General features: G+C 44.4%; 1 protein-coding gene across 4 annotated transcripts in view; it reads right to left on the reverse strand.

The window, feature by feature from the left end:
* Window positions 1-9: 9 nt before the first annotated feature.
* GSDME (gasdermin E) overlaps window positions 10-15,881 on the reverse strand; it is a 29,713-nt gene continuing 13,841 nt past the window's right edge. For 3 of the 4 annotated variants that reach the window (XM_053410628.1, XM_053410629.1, XM_053410630.1), the window contains 7 exons: window positions 14,728-14,899; window positions 12,420-12,540; window positions 4,992-5,168; window positions 2,250-2,377; window positions 1,903-2,098; window positions 1,181-1,254; window positions 10-486 (listed from right to left, as the gene is read on the reverse strand). In XM_053410628.1, coding sequence (XP_053266603.1) covers window positions 247-486; window positions 1,181-1,254; window positions 1,903-2,098; window positions 2,250-2,377; window positions 4,992-5,168; window positions 12,420-12,540; window positions 14,728-14,899 — 1,108 coding nt within the window. In that variant the 3' untranslated portion in view covers window positions 10-246. The remainder of the gene's footprint in view (window positions 487-1,180; window positions 1,255-1,902; window positions 2,099-2,249; window positions 2,378-4,991; window positions 5,169-12,419; window positions 12,541-14,727; window positions 14,900-15,881) is intronic. The other variant, XM_053410631.1, reaches the window with a different exon arrangement.

A 15,881-nucleotide genomic window follows, 5' to 3' on the forward strand; every position in this document is an offset into this window, starting at 1 on the left:
AGTAACCTCTGAGGAGACAAATACTGAAGATGTGTTTTAATATGTGCATTGCAGATGAAGCGCCCTTGCATGGCTCTTCAATATTTTCATTTGTACACTCCATTTCAACTTCTGCCATGCTCCAGTGGCACAGCCAATTTGCCCATGTTCCCATTGTAATGATGCAAATCAGCCAGGTCCAACTCTATTATGACAGATATTAAATACTGCCGTTAGTTATCCTATTAAACCACCCAGGCCGCTGCTTCAAGCCTGAGCTGTTTTACAGCCTAATGCATGAAGTCCATACAATGCTATATAGAGAATGATTGGGGAAAATCTGGGTTTCTTCATGGTTACAGCTTTTATGCAAGACTCGGTCATCTCAAGGTTAATGTTTGATAAAGCAAACAGCCTTTGTGCTATCTGAAACCTTTGGGTGTCAGCAAGGGGAGCTAGCACTGGATCTGCAAGTGTTAGCGTGCCATCCGCCGAGGTCCTGTTAGGCTGTTCAGAGACAGAGAGAAGGAAGGTTAAGAGGCATTTACAATGAAATTTCAAGTGAACCTCTTCAGTAGCGAGGGTGAACTTAAAATATTTAGGAAGTGTCTAGAGAGAGTGCTGAACAAGGGTAAAGGTAAAAGGTCCAGTCGTGGCCGATTCTGGGGTTGCGGCGCTCATCTCGCTTTAGTGGCTGAGGAAGCTTCCAGGTCATGTGGCCAGCATGACTAAGCTGCTTCTGGCGAACCAGAGCAGTGCACGGAAAGGCAGTTTACTTTCCCGCCGGAGTGGTACCTATTTATCTACTTGCACTTTGACATGCTCTCAAACTGCTAGGTTGGCAGGAGCAGGGACCGAACAACGGGACCTTACCCCCGTTGTGGGGATTTGAACCGCCAACCTTCTGATCGGCAAGTCCTAGGCTCTGTGGTTTAACCCACACCTGTGTTCAAATCCCCACTTGGGCAGGAAACTCACTAGATGACCTTGTCAGTCAGTATCAGCCTATCCTAGGGCTCGTGTGAGGCTATAATGGGGGCGGGGCTATATGTGCCAGGAATGACAGAGACTCTGGCCCTCCACATGCTACTGATGACAATTGTCAACATCCTTGATTACTGGCCATGCCGGCCGCAGATGATGCAAGGGGCAAAGCCACACTGCTATCGTGACTTTGCACACTTGCGATTGCAGGACTTACCAAGCAACATAGAGCGGGGACAACCTGGAGTTCGCAGCAGGCGCGAAGCAAGACAAGTGCATAATCAGACAGTTCTGCAGCAAGGAAATAAGAGGCAAACCGAAACGTTCAGAAGGATGAAATTGAAAATTTGTACATATCATATCAGTGAAACAAGCCCATATGGAAACCTTAACAATGTAAACTCATGAAATCTAGAACTGGGGGACATGGGGGAGGGAATGAGAAAAATAATCCTAAAAAATAATAATCAAGTAGCAGAACAGACATCGCTATTCTTCAGGAACCAGCAATAGCTTAACAAGTTTCCCAGCAGAAGCGAACATCTCTCTTTCCAGCCTCAGTTTCCCAGCCATCAACTTCACAGAATGTAGCAAACTGGCTTCTTGAACCAGGTGACTGAGCTTTGCACTCACAATGCTGCTGCTCAAGACTGCATGCTATTTACTTCTATCACAGGAGAAAGCAAAAGTGCTCAGTTGGCAGAGCATGAGACTTTTAATCCCCACGTTGGGCAAAATATTCCTTCATCGCAGGGAGTTGGAATAGAGTAGACAAATGATGTCACGGATGGGAAGAAATGGCAACTGCTTCACACAAAATTTGGCCATTGACCCAATCTAGCCTACAGCTGTGGTCCGTTTTCCAAAGTCTTTCAGGGTGGGTGTTTCTTTCCCAGTTCTAGAACCACCAAGCAGCTAATTTCTTTTTTCTTACTGTACCTGCTATAGCACTGAGGAGGATGTGAGCCGCTAAGAGGAGCTCCTTGTTGGAAAGTGGGTCCTTCTGCAGGAACTGTTTGTTCCGTAAACGGATTCCAACAAGCTGTAAGAAATCCTCTATGTTTTTCTGCTCTGGTGGCTTTGACTCCACCATTACAAGGAGTTCTGGTTTGTCTTCTGTACATATATGGTCCAGCTGTAAAGAACAGACAATGTTGATGGGATGCTGAATATGGAATCAGAAACACATCAGCCCATGGGGGGGGGGCGGTTTGAAAATCAGCTATTCTTGCTTATAAATAAAAAGGAGAAAGTTTGTGTATTTAGAAAGAAAGAAAAAAGATTACCACATCCTCCAGCTCAGTCACCATTTCTTCCTGAAGCAGAAAATCACAGAGTAGTTGGTATAAAGTTCCCTGCTTTTCCTCCGTTAGCTTCATGAAGGTCTGGAAATGGGTCTTGAACTGCAAGGCATCTTTCAGAGACAAAAGGGGACACACATTAAGCAAGTACATGCTGATAGAAACCACACTGAAAGGGATTTGAAGGGGCAACACTTTCAACAGCATCTCAACCAAAGGTTACCAGTTCAATGAAACATTTTTTAAAAGCAGGGATGCAGCACCAGATGTTACTGGACTGCAACTCCCATCATTTCTGACCACTGGCCATGCTGGCTGGGGCTGGGGCTTGCAGTTTGGGGGACGACGACAAGATCTCCATTTCTGAACTAGAGCATTACTAAATATGTTTTCAAGGCATAACATTCCTGGGTTAGAAATCACAGCACGGTGGCAAATTTGCCCTCCATTTGTTAACTACTTTGCATTTGACTTCTGGGTTTTGTTGCAGGAAAGCTTGCGCTACGCTAGAGAGGTAAAACTCTGCAAATGGTTTAGGGGTGCAGGGGACCGGTGCCGCTCCAGAAGTTGGACTTCACCTCCGGCCATGCTGGCTGGACCTGATGGGAATTGGAGTTCAACATCTGGAGGGCCCCAGATGTTTTACAGCATATCTGTTCCCAGTTATTGTTGTGCCTCTTCTTCATAAATGGAAATGTTTTTTTAAAATGCTGAATTTGCCCTTTTTCACCCAATGCACCACTTATTTCTTTTTTTTTGTTTCATTTTAATAAATGCTACATCTATATAAATATACTGTACATGTTTTACTCCATTATGATTTATCAGGGTGTATATGGGGCAACTCTACAAATGCAGCATTTATTTTGAAAACTGATTTCCTTTTTTTAAAACACAACCTGCAATTCTAGAAAGAGGAAGCTTTTATGTGCGGAAAATGTATGAAGGGTAGCTAACACAGTGAATGCCCGGAACTCAAACATAACTCAAACTGCAACATAAATGCACTTTCTGGATGCACTCAGCCCGTAAAAGAGAAAAACCCATAGTACATTCATGTACTATTCATTTATAGAGCCGATAATAAAACCTGGGATTGAATGGCAAATGAGGCCTAAATTTGGATCAGTTGCAACTACGTTTAAGGATTGCTTGAACTGGGTAGAGTAAGCCAATGAAATCAAGATGCAGCCACAAGCCTTTGAAATAGTCACACAGAGCAGCAAACCAAGAAAACAGTCGTGAGGATACTCAACAAAAAACACTTCAATTTCAGCAATACAGAGAGATTCCTTTTTTTCAATCAATTTACCTGTTCCAGAGAAAGTCCTATTTTGTTTCATTGATTGAAAAATGGCCGATTTTTATCATAGCTCTGGACCAACTTGGGGAAAAGACCACATTCAGAGGCCTTATGCAAAGGTCTTATGGAAGCGCTTTACTGAAGCAGAAAAAGCAGCTTCAAAGCTGTAAGGCAAAGCAAGCTGCAACCTGCTCTCCCCTGTCCTGCAAACTAATTCTTTTTCTTGTCACAACTTTGTCTGACTAGACCTTAATTGGGCAAGATACAGCAAGCGCACACCAGCAACCAATTTTCGCTGCCCTAAATCTCAATTTGACCCTCATTTACAGCTGCTGCACCTACCTCTCTCATGGCTTTGTGGAGTAAGGCGGCGCTTCCTGAGCAAAAACAAGGTTCTGCAGGGTCAAGGTGCTAAGTAAGCCTCTGCTGGGGAATTTAATTAAGAAAATGTTTCCATGCTGTGCAACAAATGCTCTCCAAAAATTGCTATTCCATGCGTGCATCCTAAAACATTAATTTGGAACAGTCTGGAAGGGGCACAGTGTAGCCAAAATAGTTCGCAATTAAGTTCACGGCAAGGGATGATCTACCTTCCAAGCAGAACAGGAAGCACACGTTCCAAAGCACCACATTTTGACATTTGGTACCTTCGCATGCCATAACGGTTGTCCAGGAGAGGAGCCTATAGATCAATAGCATGCTATGTAAAAGGAAACCACACCTTGAAAAACGTGTGCATAGAAAACACTCCAGAAATATGGATGCAATTGTACAGAGCAACTTGGAGGTGGACAAAAGGGAAGATCTAATTCGTTCCCCCTCCCAGTTTTTTTGGGGGAATCCAAAGCAAACCCACATACGTACTTCGAGGGGAAGAGTGGTATAAATATATCCAATGGTGGACACCAATCTCAAATCCATTGAGAGGATCTCAATTCATTGGTAACAAAAAAAATCCTTGCTCAAATCCAAAACACCACCTCTTTATTTTGTACATATCAACACGTGGAGCATGTGGCCTTTTCTACTCAGAGGGATGAGAATTTTATGAACCAGCAGCTGACACCAGTGTTTCCCTCTCCATTTAACATTAAGTTGTACAACACTGTCTTGCTCAGGCTAAGGGCTGGGTGTGAAGTTTGCTGCAATACCAATATAATTGTCTATTTCTTAGGTTCAAGAGCTGGAAATACAGACCAGGAGGGGAATTTTAAACCCCTCTTTCCATGCTGCAGCAATCAGGTTGGCAAATTATCTCCAACACTCTTCTCCTATGCACATCCCAACGATCCTTTGTGTACCCTGATATCTAAGAGCTTTTCAGAAGACCTATTTAAAACTGAAAACAGGTTGATCTCCCATTTTGTTCTTAATGTGAGCCAGGTTTTCTTTTGTACTTCTTAACACTTTCCACTCAGTCCTACCTTTGCTCAAAACACTTAATGGGGCATCACTGGGGACAGGGCCTGGCGGATTCTCGCTATCGACAGCATCCAGAAGATGGGGGAAGAAAGAATATCGGAAAGCTGCAGAATGATAAGCTGATCCTTCCATACTCTCCCTTTCAAAGCCACCCTCTTGGTCATGTAGCAGGCAGAATTCTGTCAAACAGAAAGGGCTTGATTGAGTTATCCAGAAAGACTTTGGAAACACAGCAACAAAAAATTACCCAGCAGATGTCTTTTGATTACATGTTAGCCTGCCAAACACACACACACACGTTAAACTTTTCTTCCTGTGCACCTGAACTTTTAGAGAGAGAAAGAAAACTGCTAAATTACTGCCCAGCAAGTCTTTAACTGGTTGGGAAGGAGGGCTACACAACTAGCTAATTAGCAAGTTTGCTAAAACATGGTATGTTTAGTTTACAGTTCCTCAAAGATATAAATGAGAATTGGATCCAAGTACCATGTTCAATTTTTTTTAACTAGTGAAGGTTGCCATGAGAAACATTTCCCTCCTGTCATGTTACAGTAAATACCACATCACACCACGAGACCCACAGTTATGTGAAAGAGATTGTATCTAACTGTCCATTTACTCGGCTGTCCATTCATCAAAATACACATTTGCTAATAGAAGCAAACTACTAGGATGAATACCGTTATGGTTTTTCTGCTGTCACCCAAAGGAACTTAAGTCCTAGCGATTCAGGATTCATACTCCCTCTTTGTCCCATCTGTACAGAAAGAGAGTGGAATGAAAACCTAAATATTGTGTGGCTTGCTGTCATTAAGTACCATTCCCATAGGATGGGCTACTTGACTACACACCTTTGGGTTAAGTTTGCTCTGTGTAGCCCACACAGAAATATGTGCAGATTTGCTTTTGACAAAGAATGGAACTGGTTAGATTTGGATCTGGCTCCACCACTCCCCCTAGTGGACATCAGACCACACATACAGCCCAGCCAGGAAAGGACTTCAAGGAGGTTTTTCCTGACTTTTCAGAGAACTCTTATGGAATCTTGAAGAGACAGCAGCTAAACGACCTGCCCCTTTCTATTCAAAGTGTGATCTTTTTTGAAAGAGAGAGAGGGGGGGGGGCGAGCACTTTGGAGTATCACCACCAATTCACTCTATGCTTTATAAGCTTTTAGAAAATACATATAACAGTCAGATTGCAGCGCTCTCATTTTGCAGAAGGAAAGACTACAATAATATTATATGCTTTGTTTCTGGATGCAGCTGCACCATACATTTAAAACACATTGCCTCTTCCAAAGATTTCCAGCACCCTCAACGAACTATGGGTCCCAGGATTCTTTGGGGGGGTGGAAGCCATGCTCTTTTAATTTGTAGTGTGGATGTGAACTTTCTAAAGGAGTGGGGGTGGTTTTTGATGGCCCTCTACTTCAGTGATGGCTAAACTTGGCCCTCCAGCTGTTTACGGACTCCCATCATCCCTAGCTAACAGGACCAGTGGTGAGGGATGATGAGGGGCCACGTTTGGCCATCACTGCTCTAGTTCAATTCTTTCCTCTGAAAAAACTCAAGAGCTAGAAGATCCCTCGACAGATGATAGCTTTCCACTGGCTCTGTTTAAAGACCCCTAGTGAGGGAGAGTCCATCATTCATCTAGGTAACTGATTCCATGTCAATTGCGTAGAAAACAAATTCTCAGACAGAGGGCCTTCTCGGTAGTGGCGCCCACCCTGTGGAACACCCTCCCTTCAGATGTGATGTGAAGGAAATAAGCAGTTATCCTATCTTTAAAAGACATCTGAAGGCAGCCCTGTTTAGGGACGTTTTTAATATTTAATGCTGTACTGTTTTTAACATTTGATTGGGAGCCGCCCAGAGTGGCTGGGGAGACTCAGCCAGATGGGCGGGGTATAAATAATAAATCATTATTATATTGTGATTATTATCATCAGAGCCAGAGTTAACAACATGGATGTTTTGAGAAACGGATCTATGAGAAAATGGACGAGATTTCACTTTCCCCAGCACTCTTGCAAAACTGTAATGAAATCTGCATGAAGAGAACAGCAGACTTAAGGATAAATGTGAGACGGGAGGAGCAACGCTAACTGTCAACTTCACAGCCCATGTTCGGAATTTAAATATAACTGTTCCACATCCATATCCCTTCTTGCTGAATTGAGAATGTGTATAAAAAGGGAAATACAAACAGAGCACCAGGAAAGAAGCATTTCCATCAAAGATAAAAAAGCCGCGGCCACGCAAACCTCTGTGCTGGAGAATGAGATGAAGGAAGCAATTGTTTGTGGAGCTGTTGGCATATTAAAAACCCTTTGAGACCCAGGCAAGCAACACGGCAAGATGGGGGGGGGGACAGAGAGAGCAATACAAATTAAAGCTATTCCCAAGAGTAATGAGACTCCGCCATGGCGCTCCTCGTGCCTCTGTTAAAGCTAATAAGAGCTGGCTGCGAACATTGGAAAGAAGAGATATTGGTAACGCTATTGAATTAACTTCTGTTCCCAGGGCAATCTTATCTAATAATGTCCCAAGTGAGTAAGTCTGTCTGGAAGCCTGCGTTATCCTTCTGAACTCCAGGATCAGGCAGGAGGAAAAGATATCTTCATAAGCCAGATAGGAAGCAGCCAGGAGTAAGTGGCACCTGGACCTGTGATCCAGATATGCACCATACGAAAAGCAAATTTAAAACTTACTGCCTACCCAAGAATTCTGGGAACTGCAATTAACCTCTCACAGAGCTACAGTTCCCAGGACCTTTAACAAACCACAGTTCCCAATATTCTTTTTTTTAGGGACGACAACAAAATGTGCTTTAAATGTATACTGTACATACAGCCAAAGGACCTCCCCCCAAATATTAATGTGGACAAACCATATCATAGCTGGTCAACTGTCCAAGCTTCACAGCTACAGTGGTACCTCAGGTTAAGTACTTAATTCATTCCAGAGGTCCGTACTTAACCTGAAACTGTTCTTAACCTGAATGACCACTTTAGCTAATGGGGCCTCCCGCTGCTGCCGTGCCACCAGAGCACAATTTCTGTTCTCATCCTGAAGCAAAGTTCTTAACCTGAAGCACCATTTCTTGGTTAGCAGAGTCTGTAACCTGAAGCATATGTAACCCGAGGTACCACTGTATGTGATATCAGTGGCTGTTAGAGCACTCCCCTTCCCACTCTTCCTAAAGCCTATTTGCATGATTACAATTCCCTAATTCTAGCTGGCAAAAAGGCACTGTGTATTCCATGCTGGCAAAGCCACAAAGCAATATGGGCTGTGGTTTGTTAAGAGTTATAAAGCACTCAAGAGCCACATGTGCTACCAATACTACCAGATGCATTCCCAGAAAGAGCATTGGAAATTAAGGAAAACACAGAAGCATAAAGCAAAGCACCCCCTTGTGAGCAGATATGAGCTACCCTGAAATTATGTGGCAAGGATTTACTTCTATCCCACTTCGATATATCAATTTGCAACCAGAGGCTCACTGTGGATGCAAAGTGAGCAAGAATCTGAGATGGGGACTGTACGTGAGCCGAGACTGTGTTCATACACATTCTGGCCATTTGGAGGGCAGGGCTACAGAGAGGCAAACTTACTTACCGTATTTTTCGCACCATAGGGCGCACCGGACCATAGGGCGCACCCAGTTTTTAGGGGGGGGAATCAAGAAAAAAAACCTTTTTTCTCCCTCAGCCCCAAAGAGCAGCGTACAGGCTGCACACAACCTCTCCCTGCCGGAGGGGTTGCGCGAGGCTATGGCACAAGCCAAGGCAGCGAGCAGGATGGATCCCGCTCACTGTTTTGGCTTCCTCTTTAGCCCCGCACAACCTCTCCTTGCCGGGAGACGCTGTGCAGGGCTAAAGAAGCCATAGCCCCGTGCAGCCTCTCCTTGCCGGAGGGGTTGTGCGCAGCTATGGAGCAAGCCAAAGCAGCGACCAGGATGGATCCTGCTCGCTGTTTTGGCTTCCCCTTTAGCCCCGTGAAGCCTCTCCTTGCCGGGAGACGCTGTGCAGGGCTTTCCTGGCTTTACTGGGAGGTGGGGAGATTCCCTCACCTCTCCCAAAAGCCCGCAGAAGCTGCGCAACCCCTTTAAAGAGATCGCGGCTTCTCCTGGCTTTTCTGGGAGGTGGGGGAATTCCCCCACCTCCCACAAAACCGGCAGAAGCTGTGCACACTTTAAAAGGGCTGCACGGCTTCTCCTGGCTTTTCTGGGAGGTGGGAGAAGGGACTGATGCGGCCAGTCAGTCCCTTCTCCCTCCTGTGGAAAAGCCCGCAAGAGCGCACGGAGCTTGTGTGCGGCTCTTGGGGGCTTTCCCCGCCTGCCTCCCCCCTGCATTCGCTCCATAGGATGCACACACATTTTCCCTTGCTTTTTAGGAGGGAAAAAGTGCGTCCTATGGTGCGTAAAATACGGTAAATATAGCAAACAGAAGAAGTATTCCAAGAGCATTGCAACAGTATAAAGGAGATGATATACCAAGGGTACAGATGGTGCTAATCCAGAACTCTAGACTTGGTCCTTTTTGCAATTCAATGGGAAGAAACAGAATACAGTGGTACCTCGGGTTACATGCGCTTCAGGTTACATACGCTTCAGGTTACACACTCCGCTAACTCAGAAATAGTACCTCGGGCTAAGAAATTTGCTTCAGGATGAGAACAGAAATTGCATGGCAGCAGCGCAGCGGAAGCGGGAGGGCCCATTAGGTAAAGTGGTCTTCAGGTTAAGAACAGTTTCAGGTTAAGAACGGACCTCTGGAATGAATTAAGTATTTAACCCGAGGTACCACTGTATGGAAAACTGATCGATCATCATGCATGAAATAATCCCTTGCGATTTGCTGCCATAAAACTTTACTACACAAGTCAATAAAACTTTTATGGGCCCAATTTGAAGGGAGTTATTCTTTGCTCAAGTTGCTGGGCACCAAGGAAAGAGATCAGGAACGCCCTTCTGCTATAGCGTATCCTCCCTGAATAGTGGAAACAGTTTGCCTTGCAGCATCTACGTTCCCATGCTAACATACTTATTTCACTAGCTCCTGCCGGAGGAGTGACTAACTGGGTATTAGAGGAAATATGGTTTGCTTGATGACACACTTCGTTCACTAGACATCCCCCCATGAGGTAGGGTTGTGGACTCTTGTTCTGCGGCAGACCCCACGTAAAAACATAATAAAACATTAAAAACTTTCCCTATACATAAACTGAGATAGTGGAGACATCCATCTTATATGACGCCTGAGAGATAAGATCACCAAATACCAAAAAGGGCAGGGCAGCAACGAAGAGGACAGAAGTTAATAAACCCAAGGGTGCTGCACTTGTTATCTCGATCAAACAAACCATTCCAATAGGGAGAAGATATAGAGGCTGGAAATGTTAATATTTTATCATTAATGTTCATGCTTAGTTGTCATCTTAAGATCTGTGCATACACACAAGCACTCTATCAAATTATATCCATAGTGTTAAAATTGATATGTGGAGATGAACCAGAATATCTTAACAACCGCAGCAACAATAATATGTGCCCCGTTCTCTTATATCAGCCAAAAAACCTCGTATGCTACCACCCATGAACATTGCAAACAAATGAGGTGCTTGAAGGCTTTGCATTTAACCTGCCCCTCAGATGGATCTTTTCACTGGCCTTTTGCCAATGTCAAATGAGTTCCAGGCAAGCCTATATGATACTCTTGCATTGCTGAGGAGGATGAGCAAGTGGAAGAGGATCATAAATGGTAGAAAAGAAATTCTGTCTGAAATCACTGCAAACTAGATACCCAGCAGGCAAGGGTCAATTCAGGCATCAGGTCCTTCGAACATCAATTCTGACATGGACACATATAAGTCTGAGGCACTGCAGGTCACCAACTCTGGAGGGGCATAATGAGGAAACCTTTGATTCCTCTCACTAGTTCAGGGATGGGGAACGTCTTGCCCACAGGCCAAACTTTGCCTGCCCACAAAGCCATTTTGGGCAAGCCACACCTACTCACCCACCCTACAACTACAAAGCCCCCTTGGGCAGCTTCTGAAGTGCCCAACCACCACTTGGTTGTTGGGAGCTTCTAAAGCATTGTACAAAGCAGAATTGGCCAGGGAGGTCAATCCTGCATGGTTCAGGTGAACCCAGTGTTAAGTAGGATAGAAACCTCTGCTAAAATGAAGTTCTCCCCTTTGTTTCAAGCAGTGGTTTCAACGCAACCCCCGTCCTGAATCCTGCTCAGTTTGAATGTGCTGTGAAGTCCTCAAGTTGGGGCTTCAAAGCACCTTCACAAGCAGTAAAGTGATGCTAAAATAGCTTTTTCCTTCCTTGTATCAGCACAGCACAGCAGCAGCTAAAATGAAGGGAAAGACCTTCATTATAGCCATACCTTGGTGCATGCAAGGTGCTTTGAAGTCCTGACTTTGGAACGTCAAAGTGCCAAACCACCTGACACCATTATGAGAGCCAGCCCACCCATGGGGCAAGGTGGCAGGGTTGATCTTCCTTCTCTTCCCGTTGTTCCTGATGTAGATCTTCCCTGATAGGGAGAGAGCCATTCTGGGGTCCACCTCAGATACCCAAATGTCTTGGGCTACCCCTGACCATTATGATGTCAGTTGATTGACAGGCAGGTGGTCCCACCCATTTGACAAATTGTTTCCCCTGCACTAGTAAGATCATTTTTTGCAGGTCAAATAAGGCAACCCTCACTGGATGATGTCTACTGCAAAGCTGTGAATTTCCCTTTCAATAACTCCTTTAACTGTTTCCTGCCTGATGCTTTGAGTCCCGTGGGAGGTTTGGGAGGCAGAGGCAGTGAACAGAGTGGAAGAAGTTTTCTCTGCTTCCATTTTTGTGTTGAACATCCATAAATCGCTGAAACTTCCACCAAAAAATACACAAAACCCTGCAGGGTGCTTATGAAGTACTATAGAGGTTCAGCAGGAGGGGAATGATTGAAAAGAAGGCTAGGAGAAACTCTACTGTAAAAGCAGATGGTGTATGAGCAACAATGGATTATAGCAGCTGAATGAGTTAGCAAAAGAACAAGACCGACTCTGACAGATGGATCTGTTGGGGAGTAAGACTCTTGTGTCACTAATACGTTTGCTCATTTACGATAACAGAAAGACTCTTTTGTAATACACCCAAGACAAAACACTGTGGACAGAGTCCCTCTTAAATGTAAAAGTGCATTTCCAAATTCAGCAAAGGCAAGAATGACTTCAAGCATCTGTGTACACTTCCAAATCCTTGTATTGTTTCTCCCCTCTAACTCTATTCAAAAGTTATCGGACAGTGAACAACTTGATTGACTGTATCATGTCCTAATCCTAGCAAAAATGCATCGCTCATCAGGCTACAGAGCTTGGTAATGCTGCTCAAGGGAAGAAGATGAACATATTACTTACCAAATTGTCCGTCACGCTTTACATAAAGTTCTATTACACCATAAGCAATAGCTGTGGGAGCAGGGATCTCCAAGATCACATTAGAATCCTTTATCACATTCCCATTTTCACTCACTGATACCTGAGGGAGATATTAATCCGCTCTTTAATTTACACTGGCTTAATTCAGTGCCAGTAATAACTTGCAGACAAAATGAACGTCAAGATAAACAACATACTTAGTTATGCAGCACTACAAAAAAACAACAACCACAAAAAAGGCTCTCTCCATCCTTTCTAAGCCAGTTACACAAGTTGATGAAACAGAAAACGAAAATGTGTTATTTTTCACAGGGTGCAGATGTTACAGAATTTGTTTCCACAAGGTTGGCCACAAGTAGTTGCTGGTGCCCATTAGAGAAGCCTTAGGTGAAACCAGCGTGAAGGACAGGCAGAGCTCTGCCTGGTGCAGAAGAAAGAGGGTAGACAGATGAGGAATGTCAGAGGGCAAGCTGAGTTTGGCAGGACAGTGCCCCGTTTGTCCTAATATACCAACCTCTGCTAGTTGGCTGTGCCCAAAAAAGCTTAAATTGGTTTTTAAACCATTATTGGAATTGGCCACAGGTCTACCATAAGAATGATCCTCCATGGCTATATATTGATCGTCCAGCAATAGAGGCAGTATATAACTTTCTGCTTACCAGGGTACCAGAGACACAGCCATGTGGGACCATCTCTGTAACACTGCTTGTGAGCTTCTACACCACTGACCGGAGCAGTAGACTTAATAGGACTTCAGTCCAATGCAAGTGTTTTATATTGTTAGCCTGAGTTTGTGATATAGGTTTGGCAAAGCACCTCTATGCTAATATATAGCTTCCAACCTGGATAGGAATATTTCCACATTGAAAAGATGGTGCGCCATTTTTGCAGTGTCTTAATTAAATACACATTTAGGAAAAGCATCCTGACAAATGTCCCTCAGATCGCTCAGGGTTCACTCTTTTAAAGGAGCAGTCTCAAAATCTTAATCTGGAGCAGATTCAAGGGCAGAGGCCAGCATCACTGGGCACCTGGGTTCAAAGCTTTGTAAGAGACCAGCTACTGACTTCCTGAGCTTCGTGGCCCTGCTGCTCCTCTTCCTTTCTTTGGCTGCCTCCCTTCCCCAAGCAGGGCGAGAATAAAGCAATGTTCTCCACTTGCTTTTCACTCTCCCTCTGGGTGGTAGTGCAGATTGCACCCAGAAGGAGAGGGCAAGCAAATGGGCAGTGGCAAGGTGGAGATGGGTGCAGAGAGCGGAGCCTGTTCGAGGTATCTTGCCCAAAGGCACCCCAGCTAGCACTGCTCCAGAGTAATCCTGATTTTTTCTTTTCATAGGCACCAATATTCTTAAACACCTGCCAGCAGAAAGTCGTGGGGCTGGGGGGTTGGGCAGGCACAAACATGTATACAGAACTTTAGTTCTATGAAGCCATGTAATTTTTAGTAAGCAGACCAGGGATGTGGACCCTGTGGCTTCCTTGGATGTTGTTGGGGCTCCAGCTCCCCCAGCCCAAGGTTACAGATGGTGGGGGGTAGTGGTCCAAAAGAATCTGGAGGGCCAAAGATTTTCTCACCCCTGATTAGACTTAGGGGGCAATCCATAAGGAGCTTCCCCAGTATGTGCCGAAATGAAACGAGGAAATTAAAGGAATGTATTATTGCAAAGCTTTCCTTGCAACTGAGCTTCCGTAGGAGAATGTCCCACAGAGCTGCACCTCGGCATGTGGAATCACTGCATACTTGTGAAGAACTGTTCAGAAGCAGGAAAGCTACAGGGGCCTATAACAGCACAGATGCTGTTAAGATGCTAAATGGAACATGTCACAGTTTACTTTAGGAAAACACAGTCAAACTGCAACTTATGCAGGGGTTATGTTCCGGGGATTGTGCATAAAGCCAAAATTGTGTATAGTCAAAACAACCCTGGAATGTATCCCGTGCAAGCATCACTACCTTTTTGAAGTTGGTGCGCCAAGCAGATCTTGCCCCACGCATGGTGCTTTCCACCTTGCTTACTGGGCTCTGGGGAGGTTTTCGCCAGATCTTGCAGGGCTGTCTGAGATCTCATGTCAGCCTCCCAGAGACCACACAAGAGCTTCCCAAAGCCTGGCAAGCCATTCTAAGAGTTCTTCAGCTCTCTGCCCGGCGTGCATTTAATTTGCACGATTTCAGCTGGCCAGCCGCCAAGTACGTAAAGCTGAAATTACTCAAGTTAAATGTGTGCGAGGTGCAATTCAACAGTACGTATCTATAATGAACTGCATTCAATTTTTCCCCCAGTTCTTACCTTGATAACTTTTGTCTTTATCCCCACCATACTAGCCATTTTTTCTTCTGTCTGAATATGTTCAGATATTAAACATTTCTGGGTTGTTACTATTCTTTTTGTCAGGATACAAAGAACTTCATGCTTTCTTTCAAGCATTTGTTGCAGCAATGTATTGTGCAGATTAACAGCCCTGAAGAAGGAGTATGAAACAGACAAAAATTGCTACCCAGGAAAAAAAATATCTTTATTAACTACACCAGGGGTAGTCAACCTTTTTATACCTACCGCCCACTAATGCATCTTTCTTGATGGTAAAAATCTCCTTACTGCCTCTCAGTGCTCAATGGAAAGATGATTCAGCTTGTGTTGTAGAATTCCCTACCACCCACCTAGAATCCTGAAATGCCCACTAGTGGTCGGTAGGGACCAGGTTGACAACCCATGAACTACGTGCAGAGCACTGATCTGTAAGAGGCTGATAAAGAGTTCATTCTTTGGTGGCAAATTGCAAACCAGAGAGGCACAAACAAGAGTTTTGCAAGCAGATGTTCCTTGCTAGTTTGTCAGTGTCTGGTAAATCAATCTGAGGATGCAGTTCCATAGCTGGGGCATCACCTTATGCCTGGCAGCCAGCCACGTCATGTGAGCAAGCAGGGGCATTCACAATAAGAACCTCCGATGAAAGTCTCAACAAGGCTGGTTTGTATGGGAGCAGGCAATCCTTTCAAAAATCTAATGGTATTAATAGGTAATCATGTCCCAATGTGCCAAGAGAATGGAAAAAAATATTTCCCCAAAGAAGACTGTAGACTTCCTTAATAATCTCCAGAGAGCAGGATTCATTAGAGTCAAAGAAACCTGTTAATGGCACACTGTTAAGCTAATAACATCAATTACAGCAAGCTTTTACAAGCTAGCTATTACAGTGTCTAGAAAATGCATCCTAATATCAATTAACAGGTAAATCTAAGAGGATAGCAACTGAGGATATATTCATTCTTTTGCACAGTTAAGTGCAAAAGTTCTTGCTCCTTCCTCTGTTTCAAGGAGACTCAATACCTGAACTAGATGTTACATGCAAACATTTGTAACAAATCCCAGATAGTCCTCCAAGGAAAAGCCACTTTAGGAGCTTGTATTTGAAGCAGAAGGTTTGTGTACACAGGTGAGAA

The sequence above is a fragment of the Podarcis raffonei genome, chromosome 12 (assembly GCF_027172205.1).
Source record: "Podarcis raffonei isolate rPodRaf1 chromosome 12, rPodRaf1.pri, whole genome shotgun sequence".
Classification (NCBI taxonomy): Eukaryota; Metazoa; Chordata; class Lepidosauria; order Squamata; family Lacertidae; genus Podarcis; species Podarcis raffonei.